Source organism: Suncus etruscus, chromosome 9, assembly GCF_024139225.1.
Source record: "Suncus etruscus isolate mSunEtr1 chromosome 9, mSunEtr1.pri.cur, whole genome shotgun sequence".
In the NCBI taxonomy this organism is placed as follows: domain Eukaryota; kingdom Metazoa; phylum Chordata; class Mammalia; order Eulipotyphla; family Soricidae; genus Suncus; species Suncus etruscus.
Window position 1 is genome coordinate 18,484,842 of NC_064856.1, and position 27,325 is coordinate 18,512,166.

General features: G+C 42.3%; 1 protein-coding gene across 5 annotated transcripts in view; it reads right to left on the reverse strand.

The window, feature by feature from the left end:
* The window catches only part of ITCH (itchy E3 ubiquitin protein ligase), a 115,059-nt gene that overhangs the window by 52,413 nt on the left and 35,321 nt on the right, over positions 1 to 27,325 (reverse strand). For 3 of the 5 annotated variants that reach the window (XM_049779154.1, XM_049779156.1, XM_049779153.1), the window contains exons 4-7: positions 20,826 to 20,967; positions 14,639 to 14,763; positions 9,589 to 9,726; positions 890 to 953 (exon numbers count right to left, since the gene is read on the reverse strand). In XM_049779154.1, the coding sequence (XP_049635111.1) occupies positions 890 to 953; positions 9,589 to 9,726; positions 14,639 to 14,763; positions 20,826 to 20,967 (469 nt within the window). Of the gene's footprint in view, positions 1 to 889; positions 954 to 9,588; positions 9,727 to 14,638; positions 14,764 to 20,825; positions 20,968 to 27,325 lie in introns of those variants that run through there. The other 2 variants (XM_049779155.1, XM_049779157.1) reach the window with 2 other exon arrangements.

Consider the following 27,325-nt stretch of genomic DNA (forward strand, 5'->3'; position numbering starts at 1 on the left):
GTGCATAGCCAGGAGTAGTCCCTGAGCGTCCCCCAAAAAACAGCTGATACAAATTTCTGCCCATTCTAATGAAGGAAAATGCACGCCATTGTCATGACTTTCACATATACCAAAAGATTATAGTCTAGTGTTATTTTTTTCTTTCATTTTTTAGAAGCTATACCCATAATGCTCAGGGCTTTCTCCTGGTTCTATGCTCAGAGATCAGTTCTGGTAGAGTAGAAGGATGATATGGCATGCCAGGGATCAAACCTGGGCCGGGTCAGTCATGCACAATCCAAGTTGTATACTCCAGCTCCAGATCCATAGACTAACTTTTATGTTTTTTTTGTTTGTTTTGTTTTTGTGTCACATCCGGCAGTGCTCAGGGGTTACTCCTGGCTCTATGCTCAGAAATCGCCCCTGGCAGGCACAAGGGACCATATGGGATGCCTGGATTCAAAACACCATCCTTCTGCATGCAAGGCAAATGCCCTTACCTCCTTTTCTTTCTCTTTTTGAGAGTTAGAGGGAGAGGGAAAGAGGGGAAGAGGGGACTAGAGAAAGGGAGAAGAAAGAGGAAGAGGGAAAAGAGAAAGACATGGTAAGAGTGGAAAGAGAAGGGTGGAGAGAGAAAGAAAGTGGGAAAGGCAGAGAGGGAGGGAGGAGAGACAAAGAGAGGAAGGAAGAAAGAGGGGAGAGAAAGAGGAAAGTGAGAAACAGGGAGAGCAAGGGAGAAGGAGAGGAGAAAGGGTAGAGTATAGAGGGGAAGAAAGGAAGAAACAAATGGAGAGCTGGTAGAGAGAGGGAAGAGGGAGGAACAGTGCTAAATTTAATTTTGACTAAAATTAAAGTTAAATTTTCCTATATCCTTCTGTATACTTGCATTAAGCACTGAGTGAGCTCTTACCTGGCTTCATCTTTGGATCTGGAACCATCATCATTCTGTGGAGCACCTTTAATATCAATAAAATCTAGTAAAAATGAGTTTCAAAAATGTATTTACTTTTTCCCTAAATATGCTGTGTAATAAATCTCTTAATTGAATCAAGAAAAGAACATATAGCTTCAATTCTAACATGACATTAATAAAAAAAATACAATGCTTATATGATTAAAATGAGTTTCACCAAATTTTTATTTATGTAAATACTTACTGAGATGTTAGTGAGGTATATTTTTCAAACCATTTTCATCATTTATGAAATGTTTTTCATAATTACAATTCAGGTCTAGTAGCTTCTTAGCCTCCTTTGAATTCCAAATACCTCACCAAGAGGGTGCTATTTACCAACAGGATGATGAGTAAAATTAATTACAAAAACAGAAAATCCACTAACACCTCTTGCAAAAATCTAAAAAATGGCTTCAAGAAAAGGGGGAAGGTACAGATATTAAAGCACCTTCAAATATGCCATATGTTCACACAATCTTCAAATTTTATTAATGGTAAATATTCCTAAGATTCAATAAGGGCCAGGGCCGGAGAGATAGCATGGAGGTAAGGCATTTGCCTTTCATGCAGAAGGTCATCGGCTCGAATCCAGGCATCCCATATGGTCCCCCGTGCCTGCCAGGAGCAATTTCTGAGCATGGAGCCAGGAGTAACCCCTGAGCACCTCTGGGTGTGACCCAAAAACCACAAAAGGAAAAAAAAAAAAAAGATTCATAAGGGCCATTTTACTGTAGAAGTGTTAGAGTAGTACACATGTGCTCCCTGGGCCCAAGTGTCACTGCTGTGGACATGCGTTACCAGAGCGCATATCGCCAACATCTTCCCCTTAAGTTGTGTACTTTCATACTTGCATACTTTAGTGATGGATGTGTCCTGGGCTCTCTCTCCACATTTAGAGAAGCCTATGTTCTCTTTAGAATGCATTTCTCTCTCCCCCTTCCTCAAATAAAACTTATTTTTTACTTAAAAAAAAAAAAAAGAGAAAAAAAAAAAAAAAGAGGTGGAGCAACAGCACAGCGGGAAGGGCAGTTGCCTTACACATGGCTAACCCGGATGTGATTCGTAGCCTGTTGGTAGGTGGATGGATGGATGAATGGATGAAGAGATAGATAGCCAGTCAGTACTTTGTATGATACCCAAGCACCATTATGGTGCTAAGCACAGACCCAGGAAATGCCCCAGAAAAGTGTAGGTTGTGGATAAATCTTCATCCCCCAAACTGCCACAAAGATCACATATTTAGGGGCCAGACACAGACTACAGTAGTTGGGTACAATCAAGTTACACACCCATGCCCAGTTCAATAGCATTGCTAGCTGTATCCCTGGAGGTCCTCAGCATTACATGGCCCAATCAACCCATGTACTGTGCCCAAGCATTGAGCCACCAGGTGTGGGGAGGTTTTTTGCCTTGCACACAGCAGGCCCATGTTTGATTCCTGGCATCCCATATTGTCTCCTGAGCCTGCCAGGAGTAAGTTCTGAGCACAGAACAAGAGTGACTCTTGAATGCTGCCAGGTGTGGACCAAAAAACAAAAACAAAAAGAATCACCAGGTGTAGTCCCAGAGCTCCTTGAATACCACTTGGAAACAACCCACAGAAAAAAAAATTTTTAATTAAAAAAAAAAAAAATCAAGCTTAACAATCTGGTACAGGGGTGGCGAACAAGTTAGACACAAAGAGCCAAAATTTTAAACTGTGAGAGTCAGAGAGCCACACGGCGCAGTGACCTGCCAAAACAGACACTCACACAAAAGCATGTAATTTTAACAATAATATATTAAACACATATTGCATTTTGCCATTTTGAGTGAGGGTCAAAATCCTGCAGTGATGGTGAGGGTGTGCTGCGTCCTCCACACTAAGAACTAACGGCAAGATGTGACACAACATATGACACACGGGTTCCCCCCCTACCCCCCACTCGCTGGCCAGTGCAGTTGTTTCCGAGGGATGGGAGACAGGACTCCACACTCGGAGATCTCTCCTCAGAGATCCCTCCTCAGAAGCAGCAGAACAATATACAAAATAATGATAAGAGGCAAAGAGCCGCATTCATTTTGGCTGGCCTCGTGTTCGCCATCCTGATCTGGTACATATGGGGGCCAAAGCAATAGCGCAGTGAGTAGGGTGTTTGCCTTGCACATGGCTGATCCAGGTTCAATCCCCAGCATCCCATATGGTCCCCCAAGCCTGTCAGGAGCGATTTCTGAGCGTAGAGCCAGGAGCACTGCCGGGTGTGACCCCAAAACAAAACAATAACAACAAAAAGAATGATAGCTCCTAAACCATGACTTTAAACAGTAAATTAATAAACATTGAGTTGGGTCAGAGAGATAGCACAAAGTTCTGGAACACATGTCTAGCATATCAAAAGCTCCAGGTTCAATCCCTAGTCCAGAATAACCGCCTGAGCTTGTGAACAGCAATAATTACTGAGCCTAAGCACTACATCAACAGACCCACAAAGGTGGGCCAAGTATTGCAGGAATATTCCTTGGGTTCCCTAAAGACTATTTTGTAGGCCCCTAAAATAAAATAAAATAAATAAAATAAAAATATACATATGTATATGTATATATATTTATATATATATTTTTTGGTTTTTGGGCCACACCCAGCGTTGCTCAGGGGTTACTCCTGGCTGTCTGTTCAGAAATAGCTCCTGGCAGGCACGGGGGACCATATGGGACACCGGGATTCGAACCAACCACCTTTGGTCCTGGATCGGCTGCTTGCAAGGCAAACACCGCTGTGCTATCTCTCCGGCCCAAATAAATATATTTTATTCTAAACTATTGCCGAATTGTCATTATTCTACATCATACTATCAAAGTAAGTGTCTCATCTGGTCTATTTTTGAACAAAATGGTATAGGTAAAGAGTCGAAACAATGGTACAAGAGTGAAAGCATTTGCCCTGCACACAACTGACCTGGTTTTAATTGCCAGCATCCCATATGGTCCCCCAAACCCTGCCAGGAGCGATTCCTGGGTGCAAAGGAGTAATTGCTGAGCACCACCAGGTGTGGTCCAAAAACATAAACAAAAGCAAAAGTGAATAGATAAAATGTGATATGTCTGTACAAAGAAAATCAATTCAGGGGCTAGCTGTGGGGCATTTACCTTGCAAGAGGCTGACCTGGGTGCATTCCATATGTCCCTAAGCTGGCCAGGGGCAATTTCTGAGTGCAGAGCCAGGAGTAACGCCTAAACACTGCTGGGTGTGACCCAGAAATCAATCAATCAATAAGGTTAAGAAAAAAAAAGAAAATCAATTCAGTAATAAAAAGGAAAGGGGAGAAGAGAGGAAGAGAGCAGAAGAGAGGAGAAAAATGTCTGTCAGAAAGACAGGCAAGGGAGAGCATAGGAGGACAAGAGGGAAACTGGGGTCATTGGTAGCAGGAAATGTATACTAGTAAAGGTACATTTTATTTTTCAATCATGAAAAACTTTTTGTAATAATGAGAAAAAAACTGTATTTTGAACAACCTTGTAAAAAGTTTAAATAAAGTCATTTTTAAAAATCCAAAAAAATTTTCTCAAAATTTAAGAAATTCATTTAGAAAAATTCACTTAAATCTAAAAATTGCTATTTCTGAATATTTTCGATAATTATATAAGTTTTATTGCTCTGTGTGTGTGTGTGTGTGTGTGTGTGTGTGTGTGTGTGTGTGTGTGTATTTTTTTTGGTCACACCTGGTGGCGCTAAGGGGTTACTCCTGGCTCTGTGCTCAGAAATTGCTCTTGGCAGGTATGGGGGACCATATGGGATGCTGAGATTCGAACCACCGTCTGTACTGGATCAGCTGTGTGCAAGGCAAACGCCCGACCACTGTGCTATCTCTCTGGCCCCTTATTTAAAAATCATGAGAACTACGAAGCCAGACTACCCGGGTCTGTGTTACAACTTCATTATGTAAATTTCAGATATCTATTATGCCTTTTACCTTATACATAAAACAGAGGGGGAACCCACTTACTTCACAGAGCAGGATTAAGAAACCCAAGTACACTGCCTAGTTCATGTAATAACGCTAAACAAGTATGAGTGAAAATTAGCTATTATTTCTCAAAATTGATACATTAACAGTCTATGCTCAATGGCAAACCTATGGCACACGTGCCAGCGGTGGCACGAGAAGGCCTTGCAGCTGGCACATGGGAAGGGGTCCGCAATTAAGATTTGCGGCACGGCAGGAGGCGAGTTTGCCAGTGTCTGCTTTGCAGCTCACCTGGCAGCAGTGCTGGACTGGCCATTGGGATGACCGGGCATTGTGTGGCAGTTTGGGCACTCGGGCTCAAAAAGGTTAGCCATCACTGGACAAAGATTATTTTTATAGAGGTGTATGAGTGAAGGGGATTGAAGCTGGGGGTGAGGTTTGTAGCAGGGGTTGTGTCCAACAGTTCTCCATACCTTACTACTGACTCTGTGCTCAGAGATTATTCCTGACAGTGACCAGGAGACCATATGTGGTGCAAGTTATCAATCCTGAGTCAGCTGCCTACAAGGCAAAATGATTTAGCTTCTATACCATCTCTACAGCCCCACCTTTGTTTTTCGAATTTTGGGCCACACCTGGTTCAGTGTTTACTTCTGACTCTGTGTTCAGGAATTACTCCTGAAGTGGGGGTAAATATTTGGCATCAGGAATTAAACCTAGGTCAGCTGCATGCAAAGCAAGCATCCTATACTGTGCAATCTTTCTGGCCCCTTAAGGATCATTTCTTCACTTCCATATAGAGTCATAAAAATCTATGGCATAGATTACTGAGATCTAATCTTTTTTTTTTGGACCACACCCATTTGATACTCAGGGGTTACTCCTGGCTAAGCGCTCAGAAATTGCCCCTGGCTTGGGGGGGACCATATGGGATGCCGGGGGATAGAGCCGCGGTCAGGATCTTTCCTTGGCTAGTGCTTGCAAGGCAGATACCTTACCTCAAGTGCCACCTCGCTGGCCCGAGATCTAATCTTATGCTTTCAATAGGAGAAAAAAAATTTAAAACCTGTTTTCAAAATCTGACACAGAAGCAATATTCCTGGTCCAGGGAGTCAGGACACTTACCTTGCAAAGGCAAGGAACCAAATACAATTTCTAGCACCACCTTCCTACCTACTGCAGACAGCACCATGGGGGTATGGCCTAGAATATAACTAAATAGTGCTAGAATGACCCTGGTAGCCACCAGCACTCAGGACCTGAGTCATGACTAAACAATTGAACCCTAGCATTGAACCTTCCACCCACGGAGTATTCTCTAGAATCCTTTAATACTGCATGAAAGCCCCTTCAACCCACCTCAAAAGAGAGTACCAGTCATATATAAAGTTCAAATTTTGTGTAAGAGCATAATAAGCTGAGCACACGGTTTCCATGTGAGAGGCTTAGGGTTCATCGATTCACTATATGCATGGCCCCCGGGGCACAGTGCTAGAAAAATCCCCAGAGTAATGCACTGTGCCGTCTCTCCAATACAAATACTGTATCTACTCGAGTATAAGCCGACCTACCCTAATTTTACCCTAAAAAACTGGGAAAACTTGGTGACTCGAATATAAGCTGAGGTGGAAAATGTAGCAGCCACTGGTAAATTTCAAAAATAAAAACATGGGGTTGGGCGGTGGCGCAAGAGGTAAGGTGCCTGCCTTGCCTGCGATAGCCTTGGACGGACCACAGTTCGATCCCCCGGCGTCCCATATGGTCCCCCAAGCCAGGAGCAACTTCTGAGCACATAGCCAGGAGTAACCCCTGAGCGTTACCGGGTGTGGCCCAAAAACCAAAAAAAAAACACAAAAACATACTCAAAACAATTACAATAATTGAGAAATCAGTAAGTAAGTAAATAAGTACATGATTACATTTACATGATTGTTTGATATACTGTATACCATTAACATACCACATTAACTCATAGTATTCAATGACAACTTTAATAAACCATTTTAAGACAGTAAAACATTGTAAATAAATGGTTAAAAATCCTGAATTCTTATACTCCAAAACCCTTGATTATAAGGATTCAGGATTTACAAACATTTATTTACACGACTTTACTGCCTTAATGGGTTTTTCACTTAATTAAATGTGACACTGAATATTGTGGGTTAAATAGTTCAGTGGCATCCAGTTCAGTCCATCTGCCTACCTCTTCAGCTCAGCCGTTACTTGTGGACTGAGCGGAAGCATTGCCTCCTCCAGCAGACAGCAGAAGACACTGGAGACTACGTGCATTTGATTTGGCGCACGCACACCAAATCAAATAATCAAGGACCCAAGTAGAAGCCAAGTTCGGGTTATTTGGCACACATTTTGTGCCCAAAAAACTCGGTTTGTACGGTAATAGGATCCTGGTACTTTGCCTCTCCCACAACCAACATTCTAAGCACCTTACTTTTTTTCAGGCAAGCCTAAAAGGGTACAATATCAAGTTTCATTTCACCAACGCAGTATTCTGTGCTAGGACCAGGGGCTGGAGCAAGAGAACAGTGGGGAGGGTGTTTGCCTTGTACACAGTTGACTCAACATTAGATCTCCAGCATTCCTACAGTCAGTCTCTTGGCCTCCCAGGAGTCATTTCTGAGTGCAGAGCCAGGAGTAACTCCTGAGAGCTGCTGAATGTAGCCCAAAACAAAACAAAAAGGTCAGGACCACTGTGAAGCCTGCCTACCACCCAGCAGGCCCCAGTTTCACCCTACCCCTGGATATGGGAATTCAAAACATCTCAGAACCCAGTGAAGAAGGTGCACTAAGAAACTGACATTTCACTCCACATCAGGATATATCACTTATTCCTCTCACAGAAAGCATACATTGACTCCTAAGTCTAGTCACCTATCCACAAAACACACAAAAAATACCTCCAGACTGCAAAAGTTACAAAGAGCAATGCAGAACCTTACCAGGCTTAGTGAACCAAGATGATAGCTGTGAAAACACAACAATAACCAGGCACTTTATTTCTGATAAGAATATAAAAAAGAAAAAAAAAAGAATATCAAAAAGAAAATGATAAATGTTTAATGAACTCAAAGAAAGAATGGAATGGATTGCTAATAAAATACAAGAGAGAAGAAATGAGAAAAAATAAATCAGGAAAAATAGAACCCAGGGCCGGAGAGATAGCATGGAGGTAAGGCATTTGCCTTTCATGCAGAAGGTCATTAGTTCGAATCCCAGCATCCCATATGGTCCCCAAGCCTGCCAGAAGTGATTCTGAGAGTGGAGCCAGGAGTAACCCCCTGAGCACTTCCGGATGTGACCCAAAAACCAAAAAATAGCAGAACTCAAGGATTTAGTAAGTGAAATGAAAACTTTACTGTAAGGCCTAAGCAGCAGAGTAAAGCCTAAGTAACAAGTGAAGACATACTCTAGTGAGCTCCAAGAAAAGATGAAGGAAAAAACAATATAGATAGGGTAAATAAATAGGAGACAAGAAAATTGAGCTTCCATTTGACCTAGCAATACTGCTCCTGGGAATATACCTCAGGGGCCCGAAAACACAATGTAGAAAAGACATCTCCTATGTTCAATGTAGTACTATTCACAATAGCCACAATTAAGAAACAGCCTAAGAGGTCAAGAACAGATGAGAGGATCAAGAAACCAGGGTACCTATACTCAATGAAGTGTAATGCAAGCATTAGGAAAAATGAAGTCATGAAATATGCTTATACATTTTTGGACACTAAGAATACCATGCTGCCTAAAATGAGTCAGAAAGAGAGGGGCAGACATAGAATGATCACACACATTTGTGGAATTGAAAAAAAAAGACACTATGATAATAACACTCAAGATAAGAGATAAGGGTGAGCAGGGCCAAGAGGACAAATTCATGTAGAAAGCTTGCCACAAAGACGAGGGGAAGAGGGTGCTATTGAGACTGAGAAGGGACCACTATGAAAAGGACAGCTGGAAATGAATGACCATTCTGATAAGAAGTGAATGTTGAAAGGCAAAAGTGTTATGCATGATACCCTTAAAAGTATTGCAAACCATGATGATTAAAAGGGGGAAAATTGGGGGGTGATGTCTGCCATCAAGGTAGGCATTGGGGGGGAGTGGGAACAGAAAGAAAACTGGGATGGAAGGAAATGTACACTGGTAAAGGGATGAGCGCTGCAATACAGTATCTCACTGTGATTCAACTTAAAAAAAATTTAATGTTAAGAAATATATCAGGGCCTGGAGAAATAGCACAGCGGCATTTGCCTTGCAAGCAGCTGATCCAGGACCTAATGTGGTTGGTTCGAATCCCGGTGTCCCATATGGTCCCCCATGCCTGCCAGGAGCTATTTCTGAGCAGACAGCAGGTGTGGCCCAAAAACCAAAAAAAAAAAAAAAAAAAAGAAAAAGAAAAAAAAGAAATATATCAATAATTACATATACCATATATAGTGGTTAATGTAAGGAGAATCATAGGGGTCCAAGAGATAGCACGGAGGTAGGGCGTTTGCCTTGCATCCAGAAGGATGGTGGTTCGAATCCTGGCATCTCATATGGTCCCCCCTGCCTGCCAGGGGCAATTTCTGAGTGCAGAGCTAGGAGTAACCCCTAAGGACTGCCGGGTGTGACCCAAAAACCAAAAAAAAAAAAAAAAAAAAAGGAAGAATCACTAAAGAATAACCTTTATAAAATGTGATTACTTACTTTCTGAACAAGCAGTTTCACCATTGGTAACAACTTCAGACTCTAGTTGCATTCCATCAAGACAAATTGATAAGTCTCCTATAATTTCTGTTGGCTCTTTGTCACCTACAAGTTGCAAAGTCACAACAACGTCCTCGACTAAAAAGGAATTAAAATTACGACAAAAGAGTTAATTTTTAAAGGTAATCTTCATTGTTAAAAAAAACTATGCCAGAAAAATTATAATTATATATACAGCAACTGTTCTTATACTTCATCCAAGATTTCAAAATAAACACTAAAACATTTTTTAATTTGCTAATGCTTAGCATACATGATGTAAAATACTAAGTACCTCAATCTCAAATTTCTTTTCTTCTTTTTTTTTGGGGCCACACTCGGTGGTGCTCAGGGGTTACTCCTGGCTCTGCGCTCAGAAATCGTTGCCAGGTTCGGGGGACTATGTGGGATGCCAGAAATCAAACCCGGGTCTGTACAAAATACATATAAATATTTTATACATATTTATAAAATATGTCAGCCAGAGCCAGAGAGGTAGTACACAGATTAGGTACTTGCTTTGCAGGCACCTACTGTGATTTAACCTCCAGGACCAGAGAGGCTCACTCAAAGCCTTCTGAGCATAGTCAGGGTTAAGTCCTTGAAAACAGTTAAGTGTGACCCAAAAACCAAAAAAAATAATTAAAAAAAAAGTCACCCTTAAGCACTCTGAATGTGGCCCAAATCCCCAAAATAAATAAATTAAACTTAAAAGTAAGGCTTGGGGCCGGAGAGATAGCATGGAGGCAAAGTGTTTGCCTTGTATGCAGGACTGTGGTTTGAATCCCGGCATCCCATATGGTCCCCGGAGCCTGCTGGGAGCGATTTCTGAGCATAGAGCCAGGAGTAGCCCGAGCGGCGCCGGGTGTGACCCAAAAACCAAAAACCAAATAAATAAATAAATAAATAAATAAAAAATAAGGCTTATTTGGTAATACAGGCCTGAATTATACTGGGTGAAAACAAAATGTAAGAATAAATTATAGGTAGGGTTCAGAACAATAATACAAAAGGTAAGGCACTTGCCTTACTTGCAGCAATCAATCTCCAGCACTCCAAAGTCACTACTCCATAAGGTAATTCACTCTATAAGGTCACCAGAACCCTGTCAAGTGTGATCCCTGACATGTTTGTAATCATGGTGTCTAAATAAAGGTATTATTTTTAAAAAATGCCTCAGCAATTTTCACCTATATAAAACAATATTATTAAGTATATTCATGCTGCACACTGAAGCCCAGAACTTATTCTTTTAAAAAATAAAATAAACAAAAGAGTGATCTCTGAGCCAGAAATAAGCCCATAAACCCTGAACACCATCAGGTGTGGCCTAAAAACGGTAATAACAAGTTTTAGAAGATCATGGGATTCAAGAGTTCATGACATTAAATCAAGTATATTTCAATATTTTTTTTGGGCCACACCCAGCGGTGCTCAGGGGTTACTCCTGGCTGTCTGCTCAGAAATAGCTCCTGGCAGGCACGGGGAACCATATGGGACACTGGGATTCGAACCAACCACCTTAGGTCCTGTATCAGCTGCTTGTAAGGCAAACGCCGCTGTGCTATCTCTCCAGGCCCTATTTCAAATTCTTATATATCAGCTTTGCACAGTGGCAGCATCATAGCCATAGGAATGCAAACAGATACTCATGGGATTCTGGTATTCCAAGACTCCAAAATATGCCAGCTTAGAATATTATTAAAGTGGGCCAGAGAGATAGCATGGCGGCATTTGCCTTGCAAGCAGCCGATTCAGGACCTAAGGTGGTTGGTTCGAATCCCCGCATCCCATATGGTCCCCCATGCCTGCCAGGAGCTATTTCTGAGCAGACAGCCGGGTGTGGCCCAAAAACAAAACAAAACAAAAAAAGAATATTATTAAAGTTATTTATTGTAGGGCCTGGAGAGATAGCATAGAGGTAGGGTGTTTGCATGCAGAAGGATGGTGGTTTGAGTCCCGGCATCCCATATGCTCCCTGGAGCCTGCCAGGAGCGATTTCTGAGCAAAGAGCCTGAAGTAACCCCTGAGCGCTGATGGACATGACCCAAAAACCAAAAATAAAATAAATTAAAAATTAAAAAATGTTACTTATTGGGGCCAGAGCAATAGCACAGTGGTAGGGCATTTTTGCATGTGGCTGACCCAGGACAAACATGGGTTCAATTTCAGGCATTCCATATGGTCCCCTGAGCCTGCTAGGGGTGATTTCAAAGTGCAGAGCCAGGAGTGACCTCTGAACACTGCCTGGTGTGGCACAAAAAAAAAAAAAAAAAAGTGGGCTAGAGAGATAGCATGGAGGTAGGGCATTTGCTTTGCATGCAGAAGGATGGAATTTCGAGTCCCAGCATCCCATATGGTTCCCCGAGACTGCCAGGAGTGATTTCTGAGATAGAATCAGGAGTAACCCCTGAGAGCAGCTGGGTGTGACCCCACCCCCCCCCCAAAAAAAAGAAAAAGAAAAACAAGTTATTTACCTGATAAATTGTAGGTGTTAAAAGGAATGTTTGTCACACCCCCCTTGGGTCCTTGAAAGGAAATAAAATTCTCTCCCAGAAACAGAAAGATAGTGAGTATCCTTATCATCAAAAATAGAAAAGCTGGGGCCGGCACGGTGGCACTAGAGGTAAGGTGTCTTGCCTTGCCAGCGCTAGCCTAGGATGAATCGCGGTTCGATCCCCCGTGTCCTATATGGTTCCCCAAGCCAGGAACGACTTCTGAGCGCATAGCCAGGAGTAACCCCTGAGCGTTTCCAGGTGTGGCCCAAAAAACAAAACAAAACAAAAAAAGATAGAAAAGCTGAATAATAAATCAAAATTAGGGGCTGGAACCATATAGCACAGCCAGTAGGATTTTTGCCTTGCAAGTGGCAGGACCAGAATAGACCCCCAGCTTCCTATATAGTCCCTGGAGCCTGTCAGGACTAACTCTTCTTCTTTTTTTTTTTTTTTGGTTTTTGGGCCACACCTGGCGGTGCTCAGGGGTTACTCCTGGCTGTCTGCTCAGAAATAGCTCCTGGCAGACACGGGGGACCATATGGGACACCGGGATTCGAACCAACCACCTTTGGTTCTGGATCGGCTGCTTGCAAGGCAAACACTGCTGTGCTATCTCTCCGGGCCCTGGGACTAACTCTTAAGTGCAGAGCCAGGAATAACCTTGACCACCACTAGGTGTGGTAAAAAAACAAAAAATAGGGGCCGGGCGGTGGCGCTAAAGGTAAGGTGTCTGCCTTGCCAGCACTAGCCTAGGACGGACCGTGGTTTGATCCCCCGGTGTCCCATATGGTCCCCCAAGCCAGGAGCGACTTCTGAGCGCATAGCCAGGAGTAACCCCTGAGCGTCAAATGGGTGTGGCCCAAAAACCAAAAAAAAAAAAAAAAAAACTTTGTTACTTCCATGTTAACATACAAATCCAACTGTTTTTTTTTCCTTGCCAATTCTTGTCATAAAATATAAAAACTAGATGGCTGGGCTGGAGCAATAGAACAGTGGGTAAGGCACTTGCATGCAATCAGAGTTTAATTCAATACCACACATGGTTCCCCAAGCCCACCAGGAGATATTCCTAAGTGCAGAACCGGAAGTAACCCTTATGCACTGCTGGGTGTGGCTCCAAAACAAAAACGAATCAAAAGGAGCCGGAGAGATAGCATGGAGGTAAAGCGGTTGCCTTGCAAGGACGATGGTGGTTCGAATCCCAGCATCCCATATGGTCCCCAGAGCCTGCCAGGAGCGATTTCTGAGCGTATAGTCAGGAGGAACCCCTGAGCGCTGCCTGGTGTGACCCAAAAAACAAACAAACAAAAAAATCCTGTATGCTCTTGAACACTTTGCTGGGTCCCTTCTAACTAGGGACTCTGTATACATAAAGCTATTGTTTTTACTTCCTAAATATCTTTCTTGTGTCAATTTAATTAGATCACCAAAATATCTACATAGAAAAAAGGAAATACTTTCTCTCCAAAAATATACATATTCATAAAACAGTAACTGTACTTATCTGAAGAATATCTTTTCTTTGTTTTTGTTTTAAATATCTATTGATTAGATACTAAAAATATCAGATCCAAATTGCATGGTCAAACCAAGGTTCCTCAGAATTCTTTAATTAGTATAAAATTCACTTACAAAAGGCTAGAGTGATAGAACAGGAGGAAAGGGAGGTAAGGCACTTCCTTTGCATGTGAATGCAACTCTGGAGGCCAGAGGGTACAGTGGATAGTGCCTTGCATTTGGACAACCTGGGTTTGATCTTCAGCATCTCGTATAATTCCCTGAGCCCACCATGACAGATTCCTGAGCACAAAGTCAGAAATAACTCCTAAGAATCACTATGTGTGGCCCAAAAACAAAAACATCCTTTGCAACCCTGGTTCAAAATCACTGGCACTATCATAGTCTCTGCTGCCAGGTGGAGTCAGCCTAGCTACATCTGCTGCATCTGCCAGGCATAGCCTCTCTTCCTCCATGATTTTATGAAAATAAATTGTGACCAGCATTCTACAAATCTGGCATATATAAATTTCTTTTCACTTTTTTTTTTGGTTTCAGGGCCACACTCATTGATGCTTAAGTGTTACCCCAGGGTTTGCGCTCAGAAATCGCTCCTGGCTCAGAGGACCATATGGGACGCCAGGATCAAACCAAGGTCCATTCTGGGTCAGTCATGTTACAAGGCAAACATCCAACTGCTGTGTGGCCCCTGGTATATGAATTTCTTACATTAGAAAAGAACAATTTCTAGGGGCTGGAGCGATAGCACAGCTGTAGGGCATTTGTCTTGGATGTGGATAACCCAGGAGGAACCCAGTTGGATTCCCGGGCATCCCATATGGTGCCCTAGCCTGCTGGGGGCAATTTCTGAGTGCAGAAGCCAGGAGTGGTCCCTGAGCGCCACTGGATGTGGCCTAATAACCAACCAACCAATCAATAAATAAAGTTTTTTAAAAAAAGAACGACTTCTAGTGTTCACTTCAGCAGCACAGTTTTCTATACTTTTACATACTTACATTTCATATTGTTTGACTTTAATGTGTCATAGATATCTAATGCAGCGGTTCCCAATAAAACATCAGATTTCAGTGTCTGATGGCTCCATACACGAAAATGTAATTTACTCACAGGGGTGACAATGCTGAAAGAAAAAAAAGCAAAATACTTATTTCAATGAATGTCATAATGGCATTCAAAATAATTACAATTAGGTTTTACTGTTTAAAATCCTTTTATTGAACATCTTTATGTTTTATTATACAACCACCATTGTCTACATTCTGTAATCATATAAAAATTGTATTTGAATGCTACCTGCCTATATGGTCATTTTTCTTGTGGCTAAATAGGGCAACTTCATGATTACCTTCAATAAAAGTAAAATTGCTGGGACAAACTAAGGGCATGCTTCGCTTGCAGGAGTCCCACATTCAAACTCTAGCATAACATATGAGCCCTCAAGCACCATGAAAAGCAATTCCAGAGCAGAGAGCCAGGAATAATTGCCAAACATCACTGGGTATGGCTCAACTACTCCCCAATCCCACCTATAAGTAAAATTTTCTTTCAGAAACTTAAAACCTAGTAATATTTCTGCAGTACATAAAAGCAAATTCACATATGAAATTCTTATTTCAAAGAAACTAAATTCAGGGGCCGGGCGGTGGCGCTGGAGGTAAGGTGCCTGCCTTGCCTGCGCTAGCCTAGGATGGACCGCGGTTCGATCCCCCGGCATCCCATATGGTCCCCCAAGAAGCCAGGAGCAACTTCTGAGCGCATAGCCAGGAGTAACCCCTGAGCGTCACAGGGTGTGGCCCAAAAACCAAAAAAATAAAAATAAATAAAAAAAAAAGAAAAAAAAAAAAAAAGAAACTAAATTCAGAGAGGTTAAGTAAAGCATATAGTGTCACTCTGTCGATGACCTACTACAATTGCAGGTAAAAGTCTATCATTAAAATTTTATTGAGGGTCTGGAGAGATAGTATAGCACGTAGTCGGATGCTTGCCTTGCTTATGGCCAACATGGGTTCAATACCCCGCATCTATGATTCCTCAAGCACTATCAGTAGTCCTGAGTATAGAGCCAGCAATAACATAACTCCCGAGCATCTCTAGATGTGACCCCCCACAAATAAAACCCAAAGATTTTATATTAAAAAATCTCTTAGGGCGGGGCCGGATAACATGGAGGTGGGGTGTTTGCCTTGCATGCAGAAGAATGGTGGTTTGAATCCTGACATCCCAGATGGTTCCTTAAGCCTGCCAGGAGCGACTTCTGAGCGAAGAGCCAGGAGGAACCCCTGAGGCCCAAAAATCAAATAAATAAATAAAAATTATTGGCCCAGAGCAATAGCGCAGTGGTAGGGCATTTGTTTGCCTTGCACACGGCTGACCCAGGACCAATTTCTGAGTGCATAGACAGGAGTAACTTCTGAGTATCACCAAGTGTGACCCAAAACACACAAACAAACAAAAATATTCTTAGGTAGCTACTTAACAATTTACAAATAAGATATCCTAAATTTCTCACGAATAAATGCTAAATATCCAGAGCTGTCTCAAATAACTAACTTATGCCTTGCTAAATGCCAATGAAGAATACTAGCCGTAGTAGTAATTTCCAAATCAAAGAATATATGAATTAGCAATTAACATACAGTATATATAATGTTATAAAGATCTATCTTAGGGCCAGAGAAATAGTATATTATCAGGGAGCATCCCTTGCATGTGGTTGACTCAGGTCTGATGCCCAGCATTCCATATGGTACCCCAAGCACCAGCAGGAATTAACCCTGAGTACCAAATGCTGGATATGGCCCAAGCAAATAAATAAATAAATAAATAAATAAATATAAATAAATCTTGTGTAGATACACACACATATATATTTGTATTATAATTATATTTATATATTCTTTGGGAACAGGTCAAAAGGCTAGTGTACATATATGCCCCATTTGATCCTGGTAGTACACGATACCTAAATCCTTGTCTGTATTTGATTTTCTTTTTTTCAGGCCAGACTGGTGGTGTTCAGGGATTAATCCTGGCTCATCAAACTATACAGGGTGACAGAAATCAAACCTCCAGTTCATCCTATCCACTGTACTATTGTTCAGGTCCCTTGTCTGTATTTGATGTGGTAACAAAATTGATTCCCAGCTAATATGTTAATAAATTATACTTTTCAATAAATGCCAGTAACTCTTGCTTTTCCCTCCATTTTAGTAAAACATTTAATTCCACTTTATAGATGTTCAATTACATCTAAGGCAACTCAATGGGCTGGAGTACATGATATTTTTTTCCCCTTCTTTTCTGGTGATGGGATTAAGCTGTGCACAGGTTTTACTTATTCCTGGTTTAGGGATCACTCCTAGCAAGGCTTGGGGTTCAATCCCTGGCAACCATATGGTCCCAAGCCCTGCCAAGTGTAATCTGTGAGCAGAGGAATAATCCCTCAGCACTTAATAGATATAGACCAAACCCAAAAATTAATATATAAAAAATAACAAAAATATCTGAGGATCTGTCAACAAGTAGTAATCTAAGCTTATAGCCTACTTCCTATAAATTCATATTGGATAGAAACACCAACATACAGTATACACATGAATGTACATTGCAACACTTATAGTGCTTAGGATTTCTAGATCTACTCTCAAGGATTATTCTTGGAAGGTTTGGAGGACCATAAAGAATGCTAGGAATCAAACCTGGATCAACCTTATGTAAGGTAAGCACCCTACCTGCTGTACTATCTATCTCTCCAGATCCATTCATAGGGAAGGATTAAAATGACTGACAACTCATCCATATTTAGGATCACTTAGTTCTGTAAGGGATGTTAGACCTATGTTTATTTACTAACCTAGAAAGATAACCAGGAAAGATAAGTATATATTAAGAATACAAAAAAGTATGTGCTAAGTGAGATAGCTCATTAGGCTAACAGCATGTTTTGCATTTAGAAAATCCAGGCTTGATCCCTGGTACCGCAGTTTCCAGAGCTCAACCAGGAGCAATCCCCAAAAACTGAACTAGGAGTAACCCCCAAACAAAAATTACAATAAGTTATCACTCTGGCCCCTCTATTTTGAAAGAATAAAGCCTTGTTTTTTCTTCATAAAAACAAACTTTTAAATTTAAAAACGGGCCAAAGCAATGTAATAGCACAGTGGGTAGGACATTCGCCTTGCATGTGGCTGGCTGATCCAGGTTCAATCCCTGGCATCCTAAATGGTCCCCTGAGTATACCAGGAGCAATTTCTGAGTACAGAGCCAGGAATAACCCCTGAGCACTAATGGGTGTAGCCCCAAATCCAACTAACCAACCAACCAATCAATCAATCAATCAATAAAAAGTAAGCTACTCATAGTTCTTTATTTCAGTCTAAGTTAACAATGAAATGCACTGCCCTCAGGAAATCACTACCAGTAGTGACTGGTAGGCTTAGGGGACCAAAAGGGATTGAACCTGCATTTGTCACATGCAAGGCAAATGCTCTTCCTGCTGTATTATTACTCTGGCCCAGTGTACTTTGAATATTAAAAAGTCTTTCTGGGGCTGGAGAGATAGCACAATGGTAGGGCGTTTAACTTGCACACACACAGTCAATCCAGGATGAACAGTGGTTCGAATCACGTTATCACATATGGTCCCCTGCGCTTGCCAGGATCAATTACTAAATGCAGAGCCAGGAATAACCCCTGAAAGCCACTGGGAGTACCCCCCCCCAAAAAAAAACACAAAAACAAAAGTCTTTCTGAACTTGGGGTGAGGGCAGTGTCAAGAGTCAAAGCCCCCCAAAAAAACACAAAAACAAAAGTCTTTCTGGGGGCCGGAGAGATAGCATGGGGCCGGAGAGATAGCATGGAGGTAAGGCGTTTGCCTTTCATGCAGGAGGTCATTGGTTCGAATCCCGGCGCCCCATATGGTCCCCTGTGCCTGCCAGGAGCAATTTCTGAGCCTGGAGCCAGGAATAACCCCTGAGCACTGCCAGGTGTGACCCAAAAACCAAAAAAAAAAAAAAAAAAAAAAAAAAAAAGTCTTTCTGAACTTGGGGTGAGGGCAGTGTCAAGAGTCAAAGCCAACGCTCAGAATTGCAAGCAAGTTCTCTACCACTGAGCTACACCTCTGGTCCTAAAAGATTTAATTACACCAAATGACTGCTAATAAAATGTCTGCCCTAAAAGAATTAAATTAAATGACTGCTAATAAAATATATTTTTTTTTTAAAAAGAAAGAAATAAAAGGATCGGGGCCGGAGAGATAGCATGAAGATAAGGCGTTTGCCTTGCATGCAGGTGGTTGGTAGTTCAAATCCCGGCATCCCATATGGTCCCCAGGAGCCTGCCAGGAGCGATTTCTGAGCGTTAAGCCAGGAGTAACCTCTGAGCGCTGCTGGGTGTGACCCCCCCCCCAAAAAAAAAAGAAAAAGAAAAAAGAAAAGGATAGCACAGTGGTAGGGCGTTTGCCTACCTGGGTTCGATTTCTGGCACCCCATTTGGTCCCCTGAGCCTGCCAGGAGCAATTTCTGAGTGCAGAGCCAGGAGTAACCACCTGAGCGCAGCTGCCAGGTGTGCCCCAAAAACCCAAAAAAGGAAGGAAAAAAAAAAAGAAAAGAAATGCTAAAGGCTGGAGAGATAAGAGAACAGTGGATTGTACACTTGCCTTGCATACAATTGGTCAGCGTCTCTTGTGGTCCTTGAGTACCTATCTCCAGGAGTGATTCCTGAGTGTAGAACCAGGACTAACCCCTGAGCATTGCTGGGTGTGGCCCCAAAACAAAAACAAATAAATATTTTAGGGCTGGAGAGATAATACAGCAGGGAGGGCTCTAGGCTTCCACACAATCAACCAGGATTTGATCCCCAGGATCCCATATAGTCCTAAGTCCACCAGGATTCTTGAGTGCAGAGTCAAGAATAATTCCTGGGGCCGAAGAGATAGCATGGAGGTAAGGTGTTTGCCATTCATGCAGAAGGACGGTGGGTGGTTCGAATCCCGGCATCCCATATGGTCCCCTGTGCCTGCCAGGGGTGACTCCCCCCACCCACCCACCCCCCAAAAAAGAAGAATTCCTGAACACTGCCTGGCATGGGTCTAACTTTTTTTTTTTTTTTTTAAAAGAGCTTCTAAGTTCTCCTAAAGACCATGATTAAGGGGTCTTCCAGTTGTTTGGCAATGGCAAAAGTTAGATTAATTTGGGGCTAGAGAGATAGTACAATAGCTATGCATGCATATGGAAGGTTCAGGTTCAATTCCCAGAACCAGAATCACATTGTTCACTAAGTACCACTGTGAACATTCCCCAGGCACAGCAGTGTTTATCCCGTCAGGGAAAGAAAAATAAAAAAAGCTATCAACTATAGTTGGTAAAGAAAAAAATGAACTGAAAAAACTGAACTATCTAAACAAAAAAAGATAGCTAAAGGAAGAATAATAGAAGTAGGGGTAAAAAGAGGAAAGTAAAAGGACAATAGGAGAAAGTAAGGTTGGAAATGGGGAGGGAAGAGGAGAGAGGGAAGATAATAGAGAAATGAATCAAAAAGGTCAAGTGAGAAAATTTAAAAAAAATTTAAATTACATTTCAGCTTACCTGCTTAAAAAAATAAAAATAGGGGCCGGTGAGATAACATGAAGGTAAGACATTTGCCGTTCATGCAGAAGGTCATTGGTTCACATCCCATATCCCCCGTGCCTGCCAGGAGCTATTTCTGAGCACAGAGCCAGGAGTAACCCTTGAGCACTGCCGGGTGTGACCCAAAAACCAAAAATAAATAAATAAATTAATTAATTAAATAAAATAAAATTAGGGGCCGGAGCGGTGGCACAGGCAGTAGGGCGTTTGTCTTGCACGCATAACCTAGGACTGACTGCAGTTCGATCCCCCAGCGTCCCCAGATATGGCCCAAAAACAAAACAAAAATAAATGAAAAAAATAAAAATAGTAGAAAATATTTTCAACAGGACTACACAGTGGCAGGGTGTTTGCCTTGCAAATGGCCAACTTGGGACAGACCCAGCTTCCGTTCCCAGCATCCCATATGGTCTCCTGAGCACGCCAAAAGTGATTTCGGAGCGCAGAGGCAGGAATAAGCCATGAGTGTTGTCGGTGGCCAAACAAACAAACAAAACCAAAACATACAAATAACAATTAAAAATATAAAAAAGAAAGAAAATGCTGTCAAACTCACACTGTAAGAGGTTGTTTCCATTTGGGACTGTTCGTATTGTTGCACTTTTCTGTCTTCTTTGACTGTCCATCAACTGTGACTTCCACATAAGGACTTGGTCCAAACCAATTCTTTTTATTTTCTTTAAGTTTTGCTGAAATAACTAAGAAAACAGAGAAAAGGGGAGGAATATTTTAACATTTAGTTGTAGTTCATCCTTCAAATCAAGTGAATTTCATAAAATCAGTTATTTTTACTCAAAAAAGCAATTTTCTCCAAAACATTACAAAATGAAAACCTGTAACTTTGGCTTTACAATGCAATGATACCTAAACAAAAATACTGTCTTGATCACCATGAGCTTCATAATTCCTCTTATCCTAGTAAATAAACATCATTCACCTAAATATCTCCTCTCTCTCTCTCCTCTCTCTTCTCTTCTCTCTCCTCCTTCTCCCTCTCCCCGTCCATCCCCCCCCCCCCCCCATCGGTCAGGAGTTACTCTTGGCTCTGCACTCAAAAATAGCTCTTGGCAGGTTCTCACTCTGGCCCCATTCACCTATATTTCGATCTGCAGATCCATTGTCACTTTCTTTTTTTTTTTTTTATTGGTTTTTGGGCCACACCCGGCAGTGCTCAGGGGTCACTCCTAGTTGTCTGCTCAGAAATAGCTCCTGGCAGGCACGGGGGGGCCATATGGGACACCGGGATTAGAACCAACCACCTTTGGTCCTGGATCAGCTGCTTGCAAGGCAAACGCTGCTGTGCTATCTCTCTGGGCCCCCACTGTCACTTTCAACATTCAGATTTGTGATATACGAATTTCTATCATGTGAATAAAACCGTCTGGGCCATTAAAAAAAAAAGACCTTGACTTTAAAGGAGGCAATATTCTAGAGAAAATTCTATGTGATAAAATAGGCTTTCATAGCAAATCATGACTTGGTATTAAGGATTATGGGAAGATCTCTGAAAAAATGCCTTTTAAAAGTGAGGCAGCAGTGGCAGGTGACCACTCCTGGCAGTGCTCATAGTGATACCAGGAATTGAACCAGGATTAGTCCATGCAAAGCAAACATCATAATCCCGTACTCTCTCTCTGGCCCTCTGGAAAATACTTTAAAGTAAATGTAAGAGGCTGGAGAGATATGCATTAGGACAGTGGTTCGAATCCCGGCATTCCATATGGTCCCGGAGCCTGCCAGGAGCGATTTCTGAGCAGAGAGCCAGGAGTACCCAAAAACCAAAAACCAAAAGAAACAAACAAAAAGCAAATGTATTGGGTTCAATCCATCAAATAGTTACACTTATCAAAATACAATCTGGGAGGTTATGCTAAACAAATCATGTGGCCTCTGACATATCACAACCATGTGTGTCACTTTCAAATGTTCAAGCACCACAATTAAAAAAATTATCTAAGGGTCACAGCAAAGACTGATTGAGATAGATTCTTTCAATATTCAAATTTCAAAATTCAGAGGCTGAGGGATATGGTACAGAGATTAAGGCATTTCATCCAATATTTGTTCCGTTCCCAGTACTACCATACTCTTTAGAGCAGTGGTCCTCAAACTATGGCCCACGGGCCACATATTGTATTTGTATCTGTTTTGTTTCTTCATTGCAAAATAAGATATATGCAGTGTGCATAAGAATTCGTTCATAAGTTTTGTTTTTACTATAGTCAGACCCTCCAATGGTCTGAGGGACAGTGAACTGGCCCCCTGTTTAAAAAGTTTGAGGACCCCTGCTCTAGAGCATTGCTGGAGGAACACCTTCCGTTCCACACCCTACTCCTGCACAGAACTAGGAGTAGCCCTGAGCAGCACTCAGCCCCAAAATCCTCAAAAACCTTCAAAGTTCAGATTACATAAAATCTGTGTCATAGTTCTTGTATTAAGCAATAGATCAGGGGGCCCGTAGAGATAGCACAGGGCATTTGCCTTGCAAGCAGCCGATCCAGTACCAAAGGTGGTTGGTTCGAATCCTGGTGTCCCATATGGCCCCCCCCCCCCCCTGTGCCTGCCAGGAGCTATTTCTGAGCAGACAGCCAGGAGTAACCCCTGAGCACTGCCGGGTGTGGCCCCCCCCCAAAAAAAAAAAGGAAATAGATCAGGGGCTGGAGAGGCATGGAGGTAAAGCGTTTGACTAGCACGAAGGATGGTGGTTCGAATCCCAGCATTCCATATGGTCCCCCAAGCCTGCCAGGAGCGATTTCTGAACGTAGAGCCAGGAGTAACTCCTGAGTGCTGCAGGGTGTGACCCAAAAACAAAACAAAACAAAACAAAAAAAGAAGAAAAGAAATAGATCAAAAAAAAAAAAAAAAAAAAGAAAAAAAGAAAGAAATACACCAATGTGATGCTTTCCAAGAGTAACTTAAAGAAAAAAGTTTCAAAATTCTAAACTAAAAGGATCCAGAAAATGACAGTATCATCTTACATTTGGGTTACTCCAAGGAGATCAACAATTTTCAGTTCTTACTCTCACCTCTCAATCCAATCCTTCTTAATTACTAGAATTATCTTCCTAAAACAGTTGTTATCACTTCAATACTTTAAAGTAATTCTCTATAGCTTACAAAATGAAGTTCAAATACTTATGGAGCATTTTACATTATTTATTGTACACAATTTCATTTTCTTCCTATATAAAATCCTACCTATGGGGCCAGGAAGGTGGCGCTAGGACAGACTGCGGTTCGATACCCCGGCGTCCCATATGGTCCCCCCAAGCCAGGGGCGATTTCTGAGAGCATAGCCAGGAGTAACCCCTGAGCATCAAACGGGTGTGGCCCCCCCCCAAAAAAATAACCACACACACACACACAAAATCCTACCTAGTCCCACTGCCTAATATTCTAACACCTTTTTATCTACTTGCTGCACCTCACAAAGCCTACGAATGGCCCCTAAGATCACTCTTTTCCCTGTAATAAAATCCTACTTCTTCAAAGACAAATGTTGCCTTTTCTTTGATAGGCTGCTTTTTTTGTTTTGTTTTGGTTTTTTTCAGCCACACCCATTGATGCTCAGGGGTTACTCCTGGCTATGTGCTCAGAAATCGCTCCAGGCTTGAGGGGACCAGATGGGATGCCCGAGGATCAAAACAGTCTGTCCTAGGCTAGCACGGGCAAGGCTTACCCCTTGTGCCACCACTCCGGCCCCAATAGGCTGCTTTTATAAATATAAGGAGCTAAATTATTCCTGAATCCATGCTCCCATTGCATTTTCATATAAGAAACTTGTATCTTTGCAATCGTGGCACTTTCATATTTCTGTATAGTTCTATTTCATTATGTTTTGAAAGGTGGGGAGGAGTTTGGGGCAACACCCAGGGACAGTTAGGCTTTCCTCCTGACTTGGCACTCAGAAATCACTCCTGCCAGCCTGGGGAAACATAGAATGCCAGGGATCAAATCTAGATCGGCCAAGCAAGGCAAACTGCCCTAACCACTGTGCTATTGCTTCAGCCCTCTACTTCATTAATTTTTTATATAATAATTCTTAATTTGATTAAGTTACCAGCCTTGTTTGATTCACTTTATAATTTTCTTTATAACAAGGACATAGCTAGTCTAAGAAACAATGCCTTTGCTCAACCAATTCAATTACTCACAGCAGAAAGCAAATTTTTTTTGGGTGGTTGGGGGCCAAGGATCAAACACAGTCATCTGTGCTCATGGAAAGAGCCTTCTGGGGCCGGAGAGATAGCATGGAGGTAAGGCGTTTGCCTTTCATGCAGGAGGTCATCGGTTCGAATCCCGGCGCCCCACATGGTCCCCCGTGCCTGCCAGGAGCAATTTCTGAGCCTGGAGCCAGGAATAACCCCTGAGCACTGCCAGGTGTGACCCAAAAACCAAAAAAGAAAGAGCCTTCTGCTGTTCTATCTCTCTGCGCTCCATTTTGTAACTATATCCAAATATCAAGATGTAATTTTAGGGTCTGGAGAGATAGCATGGAGGTAAGACATTTGCCTTGCATGCAGAAGGTTGATGGTTCGAATCCCGGCACCCATATGGTCCCCCGGGCCTGCCATGGGCGATTTTTTTGATCCTGCTATTCTGAATGGAGGTCAAAACTTTTTTCTTCTGTTTTTTTTGGTCACAACCAGTCACACTGAGGAATTACTCCTGGCTATGCGCTCAGAAATCACTCCTGTCTTTCGGGGCCATATGGGACACTGGGGGATCGAACCTTAGTCCCTCCTAGGCTAGCGTGGACAAGGCAGAAACCATACTGCATGTGCCACCACTCTAGCCCCAAGGAAGTCAAAACTTTTACCTGGTTTTGAGTCATTTTATGTCTTTGAACAATTTAAAGTTAGTAAAAATGAATTCTTAAGTTTTATCAAACCTATTTTGGGAGCCAGGAGGGTAAAGTGAACAAGGTCAAACAAATAAAGGTGTTGAGTCCAGGAAAATAAACAGTAGAATAAACGAGATGATAAAAGTTAAAACCATGGGGCTAGAGAGATAGCACAGCAGTAGGGAGTTTGCCTTGCACACAGCAGGCCCAAGACGGACGGTGGTTCGAATCTCGGCATCCCATATAGCCCCCTGTGCCTGCAAGGAGCACTTTCTGAGCGCAGAGCGAGGAGTAACCCCCGAGTGTAGCTGGGTGTGACCCAAAGACAAAAAAAACAAAAGAAAGCTAAAACCAATTAGGAAATGGCTACTATCTCTATGGTCAAAAGCCATAGTAAGTCATATAAAACTTCTATGGTCTATGTCATGGCTGAACTAAATTTGGTTCATACTCAACATTAGGGCCAGCTAAGTCCCGAATTCTACTTTTGCACTGCATACCACTCCATTTCACCCCAACACTTGTTAATATGGCCCTGGTTACCCCAGGTATGGATACTGTGAAAATTAACTTAAGGGCCATCTAAACAGTACAGTGGGTAAAGTGCTTACCTTATATGCAGCCAACATATATTCAATCCCCAATACCTACATGGTCCCTAAAACCCACCAAAGTCACTGAGAGCAGACTATTCAAACCCTAAGCATTGCTGTGAATGATCCAAAAACAAACAGATAAAAGAAAACCCAGTGACTCACATTGTGTAGTGTAAATGGTTCCTTTATAAAGGCTGCACCTCATAAAAAGATGCAGAAAAATATTAAAATAAGAATTAAAAAAACGGGGCCGGAGAGAGAACACAGCGGTGTTAGCCTTGCAATCAGCTGATCCAGGACCTAAGGTGGTTGGTTCGAATCCCAGCATCCCATATGGTCCCCGGTGCCTGCCAGGAGCTATTTCTGAGTAGATAACCAGAAGTAACCCCTGAGCACAGCCGGGTGTGGCCAACAAACAAACAAACAAACAAATAAACAAAAAAGAATTTAAAAACATGAAAAATGCTTTAGCCAAAACTAAATTCTATTTCACAGTTATGAAAAAATAGTCATGAGGGGCTGGAGAGATAGCATGGAGGTAAGGCATTTGCCTTGCAAGCAGGTCGGTGGTTCAAATCCTGGCATCCCATATGGTTCCCTGAGCCTGCCAGGAGTGATTTCTGAGCCTAGAGCCAGGAGTAACCCCTGAGCGCTGCCAGGTGTAACGAGAGAAGAGAAGAGAAGAGAAGAGAAGAGAAGAGAAGAGAAGAGAAGAGAAGAGAAGAGAAGAGAAGAGAAGAGAAGAGAAGAGAAGAGAAGAGAAGAGAAGAGAAGAGAAGAGAAGAGAAGAGAAGAGAAAAGGGAGGGGAGGGGAGGGGAGGGAAGGAGGGAAGGAGGGAGGGAGGGAGGGAGGAAGGAAGGAAGGAAGGAAGGAAGGAAGGAAGGAAGGAAGGAAGGAAGGAAGGAAGGAAGGAAGGAAGGAAGGAAGGAAAGTCATGGTTTTTTGGTAGGAATACAATGTACTAAGTATTGGGTTTTATTTACTTATTTTTGGGGGGGCTGCACACAGAAATGCTCAGGGATTACTCCTGGTGGTATACAAGGGACCATATGGAATACCTGGTCAGTTGCATAAGAAGCAAAGGCCCCACTCACTGTGCTTTGCATGCAGGAGGCTTGGGACTCGATCTCAGGCAGAGCCTGGTCCCCAGAACAACTCCAGAAGCCTGGAGCAGCCCTGAGCACTGTTAGATGGGTCCCAAACCTTGCTTGTATTTAAAATGTTTCAGAAGACTACACGTAAAATTAATTTGCCTCCAATATGTAAACACTGTAAAGATGTGAAAAAATTGTAATCCTCATAGCTGCTAGAAATGTAAAATGTAAAATGGGGGTGGAGCACTTGCTTTCCATGTAGCAAACCTCAGTTCAATTTCTGGCATCATATATAATCTAAACACAAAATAAGGAGTGAGGGCTGACTATTACTGGATGTGGCCACAAAACAAAACAAAACAAAACAAAACGAATGTAAAATGGATGGTAGAAATTCTTTGAAAAAATAAATTGAAGGGGCCGGAGAGATAGCATGGAGGTAAGGCATTTGCCTTTCATGCAGAAGGTCATTGGTTCGAATCTCGGCATCCCATATGGTCCCCCGAGCCTGCCAGGAGCGAT